Here is an 8,815-nt window from a genome sequence, read left to right as displayed (position 1 = left end):
TTCAGCAGGTGCCAGCTACTGTCAGTAGAGGTCTTACAAGGATTGGAGATCTTGGTCCTGATGAATTAAATGGCCACGAGTTTTCAGAGGCAGCAGAGGGGAGACTTGGTCTTTCCAAAACCACAGAGAGCGGAGGAAAGAGTTTAAAAGGGGAGAAACCCAAAAGCCGTGGGGCTGGAGAAGCTGGGAGTTGTGTGTTAAACAGTATGGGCCAAGGAGAGGGCAATGCGCCCAACAGTACTCCAAACCCTTCCCAAAATGAACTTCACAAAGAAAAGAAGCCAAATGGGCTCCCGGTGACCTGCGACATTTGTTCAGCCACTTTCCGGTCCAAGCCTGGCTTGACCAGGCACAAAGCTGTCAAGCACCAGGTGAAGAACGGGGGCGTACCACAGCCCAGCAAGACTCCCAGGTCCACTTTGATTCCTGCAGACAAGACATCGAAAGCAGCCCAAAAGGTGCCCAGAAGGAGCCTGAAGGCTTCGGTCAAAGACAAAACCTGCAGCTCACAGATGCCGGCCACCAACATTGAACACGTCCCCAAGAAAATATGCCCAGACCTGGAGAAAGAGCCCAGCGCACAGATGCAAGAAGTGGTCAGCAGAGTGCTCAGCGACCTCAGCGTGATCTCCTTTGAGATGTCCCAGGAGCTGCACCGCACACGTGTTCTGCAGAGGGAGATGAAGGCAAAGGGACCGCGCTTGGAGACGAGGGGAGCAGGCGAGGCAGCAGCTGGGAAGCTGTACCAGGGACGGCAAGCCAGGAAGGGAGAAAAGGGCAGAAGGAGCCAAAGCAAAGATCCTGGAGAGGTGAACAGCAATTCTGAAAAGAAGCTCAACAGGAAAGTGAGACGAAGGAAAGCAAAGGTATTTCCCAGCAGAAATGAGCCCGATGGTCCATGTGAGCTGGAGAAGAACGCAGGCCCTCCCCCTGCTCTCCTCAGCTCCAGTCTGCCCAGGATCATGGAGGGCTTGCATGAGCCGGGTGGTTGCATCTCCACAGAGGAGCAAAATAGGTCCAACTCAACCCAGCACTCTCAAAAAGCTGAACAGTCCCCTTGTGCAGCTGAGTTTGCAGAGGACCTGGGCGACAGGATGGTGTCTTCAAAGGAGATGGACAGCAAGGAGTCAGTAACGGGCACGGCCGCCTGTCCCACGGTCGGGGAGGTGGAAGATCCAAATGGAGTGGAAGACACGCAGGCTTGCAAAAAATGGGTTAGCAGGTTTGTGAAGCAAGTGGAGAAGGGATTGGGCAAGTTAGGCGAAGAGCAGCATTGTGGTGCCGATGGCGCGGAGGAGATCGATGCTGAGACAGGAGACAGTCCTGCAGCAGGCAGCGGTGCTGGGAACCGGAGCAGTGCCCCGCAGGGTCCCATGGCTCCCGCTGAGGAGGGGCTGCCGCTGGAGACGTGTGATTCAGAAACAACCCAAAAGGCTCCCGGGCAAGACGCTCTGCAGACCGCGCCGGGGACAAGCCCTCCTCCTGCAGACCCAAAGCAATGGGCGAAGGCAGACGGGCCACTGGGCAGAGAGCACTGCGTGGAGAGCGCGGCTGTCTCAGACCTCCAGAGCTTGTTTGACGATGACTCCACGTTCTCCCAGCTGTTCCCCCGGGACGACCAGTTCATCCGGAGAAAGTGCACACGGGTGTATGGGAAACGCAGCAAGAAACCCAAGCCCGTCACGGAGGTAAACCTCCGGCCAGCGGGTGCCATCGACCTCTTCACGATCCGATTAGCTTCCGACCTCAGCAAAACCAGCTCTTTCTGTGTCACCAGGGAGGACCCTTGCGAATATGAAACCATCTCTGTCGACGACGCCTTAATGCTAAACATGTGTCACGGCAGCAAGGCGAAGAGCGGAGATGCTGCTCCCAGTGGATCTAAAAGCACTGCGCCGACGTCAGGCTGCGAGAAGACCGACCAAGGGAAGGAGGACATCGACCTGGAAGACAACATGCTAACCTTCTTGTGCCAAAACAGCCAAGTGGACAACGTCCCCAGCTTGAACATCTGGGGGAGTCTGGAGAAGGAGGGAGAAAGCCTCTCTGCCGAGGACATGTTTGAGCCTCTGATGGACCTTGAGGATGAGCACCCGCTCAGAGAAGTGAGCTCCGAGCCCCCTGACCTGGCAGAGGAGCCCTACGATGGCAAGGCTAACGAAGAGTCAGACTCTCCCGAATTTCATACCATCGACATCGAGATGCTGAACGCAAAGCTGAAAATGAGAGACATGTGCTTCTTCGGCCCTTGCGAAGATCTTCCTGGCCACGGGGAGGACGACGCTGTGAGTTTCAGTCCGAAGCCGGGCCAGCACAGCAAGCACAGAAGTAAGCTAGAAGATGGGAAGCTGGGGAAAAACCGCAGTGAGATAACCATCAAGGCCAAAGACAAGCAGTACAAATGCAAAGTCTGCTTCCAGTGGTTCCTGACGTTAGGGGAGCTGGACTTCCACAAGCTCTCCCATAACCCTTCCCCTCCGCCTACCTGCTACATGTGTGTCCAGCGCAAATTCAGCTCCCGGGAGCAGCTGAGGGACCATCTGAAGGAGAAGCACGCCAAAAACAAAGCCGGTCTGTGGGCTTGTGGAATGTGCCTGAAGGAGATCTCCGACGTCTGGATGTACAACGAGCATCTCCGGGAGCATGCCACCCAGTTCGCGCGCAAGGGGCAAGCGCAGAAATCCGTGATGGGCCTGCCAGCCTGCTTCGGTGAGGACAATGCCGCTGTCACCCACTTCCTCAACACCATCATGTATCGGAAGCCCAGCAGGTCCTCCCGGCACGCCGACCCCAGCAGCAAGCATGCAGTTAGCAAGGAGAGCAAGAGCCCCAGGGAGCTGCCCCTCGAGCAGGAGGCCAAGGCGATGAAAGACCCCTTGGAAAGCAACATCAAGGTGAAGCCACCTGCACCCAGCTCCTCTAAAGCATCCGCCAGTCCGTCTCCAGAGCACATGGCAAAAAGCGAAGGCACCCCAAAATCTGTCCCCATGCACCCGGACTGCAAGGATCCTTCCAGGGACTGTCATCACTGTGGCAAACAGTTTCCCAAACCCTTCAAGCTCCAGCGGCACTTAGTCGTGCACAGTTTACAGAAGATTTATTTGTGCCACAAGTGTCCAATGTTCTACCAGGAGACCAAAGAGCTTCGAAACCACCTCAGCCAGGAACATGGGATAGTGGAGGAGCAGGAGATCAAGCACACCACCCTGTACGCCTGCGAGCTCTGCGCAGACGTCATGCACGTTATCAAGAAGTCCTTCATCTGCAGCATGTGCAACTACACCTTCTCCAAGAAAGAGCAGTACGACCGGCACATGGAGAAGCACCTGGTGGGAAGCAACAAGACTTTCAAATTCAGAGGGGTCATGAGGCCCGGCGTTGCCTCCAGAGAGGGCAGGGAGAAGGTGAAAGAGGACAGTTCTCTCCGGGAGGGCATGCCACCGAGCAAGAAGAGGAAGGTTGCTCACCACGGCAGCTCACTCCCGCGCAGCTCGCCGGTCCACCTGGACCCCACTAGTGACCTTCAGCTGGTAGAGGCTGCAAGCCCCAGCCTGCAAGCTCCCACTGACTCCTTCCCTACAGCACCCGGTGACCCAGGAGCACCTCTGCCCCAACCCTCCGTGAAAACAGAAGACCTGGTGGGTGACTTCTCCGACCTCCTGGCGGAGATGGAGAAATCCCAGTTTGACACCCTGCCTCCACCACCCTGCCTTTCCCCGTCTTTGCCACAGGCTGCGGCGAGCAGTCCGGAGCTTGGCCATATCACTGCCCTGTCTATCGAGGAGCTGGAGAAAGGAGCGTTTGATGGGAAATCACTTCCTTTCTTGGACTCGCCCGAGTTTACCATTGACCTTGCTGGCTTGGCTTGTAACCAGGCCACAGGCCAAAAGCTCTCTCCTCCACACCTGACCGAGAAACGTGGCTACACCGATGCCCATAAAAGAACAAGCGTAGGCAACAAAGACGAATATATAGCGGGTGTCCTGGAAAATCCCAGTGCAGCCACCGATGCCGTGGATGAGATCCCATTTCTCCAGCTTGCCAAGAAAGCCTCGGAGCTTCCTTCCCCGCAGGCAGAGGCTCCACCAGCCAAGGAGACCCACAGGTGGGGCAACCCCAGTGCCAGCGACGCCTCTTCTTGGGAAGGTGCATCTAAGACCACATCTCCAGAGGCTGCCCACCACCCCCTGCCCCTGAAGGACAAGACGGCATCGCCCACGCTGACCAGGGCTGCCAGAGATTCGCCCCTGCAGAAGAAGACCGCGGGTAGCCAGCCCGGCAGTGAGGCGGCTCCTGATGTGGGCAGCCCCGGCGGCAGCACCGAGGAGGGTCAGCAACCCATCTCGGGGAAGGAGAAAGCCGTGCCCGAGGCTAAGGACAGCAGCGCTAACGCCAAGGACCAAGGCGGCAACCCAAGCAAATCCACCAGCCACCAGCCCAGAGGCGAGGCAGCCAGCAACGCCGTGAGGCACGGCCACGTGGAGCCAAGCAAAGCCACCGGCAAGCTTCACCCCAAGAGGCGGAAAGAGCACAAGTCCTTGAGCCACCGGAGCAGCTCCGGCTCCCGGGAGAACATGGAAGGAGACGGGAAAAAGAAAAAAGCCCGGACCCCATGCCCGGGGAGGAGCGAGAGCGCCGGCGAGCTCAAACGCGCTGGCTGGAGCAACGCCGAAGCATCTGCCCTCTCCCCCGGGAGGAGGGAGACGCACTGCAACAAACTGGTACCCAAGCCCAAAACGGGCACCCAGCTGAAGAAGATGGTCCTGGACACTTACAACCAGAAGAAGGGTGAGCTCCGTCACGCCAACGGGGATGTGAAACGCAGGAAGGCCATTCTGGGGAAGAGCCTCCACCAAGTGTTGGCCAAGGGGCCAGCGCCATCCCCGCGTGGCTCCTTGCACAGCCCGCGCGCCGCCCGGGGTGCCAAGCCGGCCGGCTCGGCCCGCTACCGCCACCGCCGAGTCCCAGAACAACCTGCTAAGCCAACTCTTTGGGCAAAAATTAACTAGCTTTAAAATTCCTTTAAGAAGAGATACTTCAGAGTAATTTATGGAAGTGACTTATGGTGATCCTCAGCTGCTTTCATGGGGTTTGCAAGGGAAAAATTATCAAAGCATTAAATTCGTTTGTGTAGCATGATTTCTCTGTCTAGCTTAAATGAACTTGCACTGCAGCCTCTGTGAAATAGTTTGCTTTGTGTCTACTAATCTACTTTAATTCACCTGATTTATCATGCAAATGCCAGAACTTTGATGTTGCTGATGATTTTCATGAACTGAAATTGTAATCGCTTTGGGCAGACTGAATCGTCGAGAGCAATTGCTTTATTGCAGAAGTGCTGAGGTTATAAGGATACTTGCAAATCTCAGACCCTTTTGAGACTGTGTCTGTGTTATCTTTGTACAAAGTACTTGAAGAGATGAACTTCATTCCATAGACGTCTTATTCATAAGGTGCAGTACACTGTAGAAAGCAAATTTTTTTTTTTGAAGATTTTGCACAAATAATCCCGTACAATTCATTTAATTGGGAGCTGGCCTAAGAGATGATACAATTAACAAAAAAAAAAAAAAAAAAAAAATAAATTAAGAATTGAGTGTCCTATATTTTGACAGCCATCCCTATGAATTTGTTTCTACATCGTCAAGAGAATAAGGAACCGGCTCTGGGGCTGCCGGGGCTGTCGGAGCCCTTCAGAGGATGCTGCCACTCTTTGACCACTGTAGACGTTGTAACCGGAGGAGAGCTGCCACCGCGAGCAAACTGCACCTTGACACTTGTGACAAACTCTGATTTTTTTAGGGTTTTTTTTTTTTGTGTGTGTATGTGTGTGTGTGTGTGTGTGTTTTCTTTTTGTTGGGGGGGGAGGGGGGTTGCGCAACAACAAAACTGTGCCAATTTACCGCACCGAAACGGTACTGTCCGAGTGCCCTCAACAGTATCACTTCTAAACTATCTTACTGTATTGAGTTAGTGGCTATATAGGTATCCGCTTTTTACTATGCAGTTACTGGTGCTATTCTTCTTTTTTAATGTGAATACAGACTTCCTTGATTGAAAAATAAAAGGGAACCGTTAGGAAGTAGCCATTACCTGTAAAAGAAAACGAAGCAGGAAAAAAAAATTTTAAAAATCCAACTTTAGGGGAAAAAATCCTGTATGCTGGTACTCCGTAGTGTCGAAAAGGTTACGTCATGTTAAACGAGCACGTTATACAACCGAACTTTTGAATCCGGAAAGAAATCTCAGGTGCAAACGAGGACATGAAAGATAATTAAAAATACTATTGAAATACTCCCAAGTCAAGGAGGTGAAGTAATGCACTGATGTGATATGAACAGTCAGAGTACTTTGCGTCTGTCCTGCAATTATTTTTTGTTTTGTTTTAGATTTAAAAGGAAAAAAAAGATGCTTTATTCTGTTAATATGTATCTTTACAATTCTTTGTATTGTATAAAAATATTGTAGGTAATTTACCTTGGGTGCAATGTGTTCTGTCAAAAGTTTTTATTTTGATATTTTGTCAGAGAAGCAGAGAGAGAGCAGGAAACGCCGTTTTATGATGTTGTATGTGTGCTTTTAAAGTGCCTCTTTAATATTGTTAAATAAAGTATGAGATGAAAATATGGGGTGGTACTGTAAAATCATACATGATTAATCTTTTCAAATATATTCCAATATTTTCACAGAAATCTCCTGTCTGCGTGATGTTTGTGGGATGTTCCTCCCTGGCTGTGTCCCGTACCCCGCAGGCCACTCCTCCCGCGCACCTCTCTAACCAAACGATGATATTTCTAATTGGCAGTTGGATGCTCGGTACGTCTTCGTGGTGTCCTCTGCAAAGTGGCCGCAGGAGGACGGTGGTGCCGCTGCCAGCACCTTTGCAATCATTTGCAAAGCGGTGGAGCTTCTCAGTGGTGAAGATGCTTGTGCATCTCCTCTTCCTCACTGCATCTTGCCCGAGTCCTGCTCACGACACAGGTGTCTTGTCCTGGGGGGGAAAAGCCCAACATGATGGTGATGGTGATGGTGATGGTGGTGATGATGGCCCAGTTTGGTCGTCACCAACTGGTGACGGTGATGGTGATGGGGGTGGCCCAGTTTGGTCATACCCAATTGGTGACGGTGATGGTGATGGTGGTGATGATGGCCCAGTTTGGTCGTCACCAATTGGTGATGATCAAAGAAGGCCGTCACCGTCACCAATTGGGTATGACCAAACTGGGCCACCCCCATCACCATCACCGTCACCAGTTGGTGATGACAAAACTGGGCCACCACAATCACCATCCCCAGTTGGTGATGACCAGACTGGGCCACCACCATCACCGTCACCAGTTGGTGATGACAAAACTGGGCCACCACAATCACCATCCCCAGTTGGTGATGACCAGACTGGGCCACCACCATCACCGTCACCAGTTGGTGATGACAAAACTGGGCCACCACAATCACCATCCCCAGTTGGTGATGACCAGACTGGGCCACCACCATCACTATCACCAGTTGGTGATTACCAAACTGGGCCACCACCATCACCATCACCAACTGGTGATAGTGATGGTGGTGGCCCAGTTCGGTTGTCACCAACTGGTGATGGTAGTGACCCAGTTTGGTCGTCACCAATTGGTGATGATCAAAGAAGGCCGTCACCGTCACCAATTGGGTATGACCAAACTGGGCCATCATCACCACCATCACCATCACCATCACCATCACCGTCACCAGTTGGTGACGACCAAACTGGGTCACTACCATCACCAGTTGGTGACAACCGAACTGGGCCACCACCATCACCATCACCATCACCAGTTGGTGACAACCGAACTGGGCCACCACCATCACCAATTGGTGATGATCAAACTAGGCCATCACCGTCACCAATTGGTGATGATCAAAGAAGGCCGTCACCGTCACCAATTGGGTATGACCAAACTGGGCCATCATCACCACCATCACCATCACCAATTGGTGACGGTGATGGTGATGGGGGTGGCCCAGTTTGGTCATACCCAATTGGTGACGGTGATGGTGATGGTGGTGGCCCAGTCTGGTCATCACCAATTTGTCCTCAAGCTGACCTCTGCCGGCACGGCGCTGAGGTCTGAAGGTAGGAGGCTGACACAAAGCCAAGCATATTATATTCTTTAATTACTGTTGCAATCATAACATTTAAACGCTGTCAATGAGAGATAGCTCCTAACTGCAGGCTAGAATCCTTGCCACTTGGGGCTTGTAACTAAAACTGCAGGATTAATTTGATTAATTGATAGAATTATTTTCCAAACTACTCTTTTGTTTATGGAGGCTTAAAATGCTTGCTGTCTGCACCCTCCTGGTGTGTTGCAGAGTGGAGATAAAGTGGCTGAAAATAATTAGTATGGCTTAATTTAGGGAAAAAAATAACCTCAAAAGAATTTTGCAGAAAATTTAAGGCAGCACATTTTACTTTGTTTTGGCAGGAAATATTATGGAGCTGGAAATGGGACTTTTATGTTTTCCCTCTACTATATTTCACCAGAGCAGCAAAGCTACGGGGCAGAGGAGTATTTCGTGCCTGGGTGTTACTGTAGCTCTCCCGCGCCCCCAGCTTCATAACGTGGGCACGTGGGAATGAAGTTCTGGCAGGGGTTTTGCTGCGGGGGATGGGACCCGGCCCGGGGGCCCTGGGCAGGGTGCGGGGCCGCCACCCTAAATGTGCGGGGCCTCCCCCCTAAAGCAGCACCCGCCTTATCGCCGCACGGGCCACGAGCGATGCTCGCCTCGGGTACCGCTTCCTCCCGAACGCTGCTGCCCGGGGGGGACGCTGGCATCA

General features: G+C 52.6%; 1 protein-coding gene across 1 annotated transcript in view; it reads left to right on the top strand.

Moving 5' to 3' along the window:
- The window catches only part of ZNF469 (zinc finger protein 469), a gene marked incomplete at its 5' end in the record, with an annotated part of 11,664 nt that extends 6,618 nt beyond the window's left edge, over positions 1-5,046 (top strand). Inside the window, 2 exon segments of the mRNA XM_009323046.1 lie at positions 6-4,952; positions 4,954-5,046. Of these exon segments, the coding sequence (XP_009321321.1) occupies positions 6-4,952; positions 4,954-5,046 (5,040 nt within the window).
- Positions 5,047-8,815: the final 3,769 nt, after the last annotated feature.

Source organism: Pygoscelis adeliae, unplaced genomic scaffold (genome assembly GCF_000699105.1).
Source record: "Pygoscelis adeliae isolate BGI_AS28 unplaced genomic scaffold, ASM69910v1 Scaffold414, whole genome shotgun sequence".
Lineage (NCBI taxonomy): Eukaryota > Metazoa > Chordata > Aves > Sphenisciformes > Spheniscidae > Pygoscelis > Pygoscelis adeliae.
This window is presented reverse-complemented; position numbering and strand designations above follow the sequence as displayed.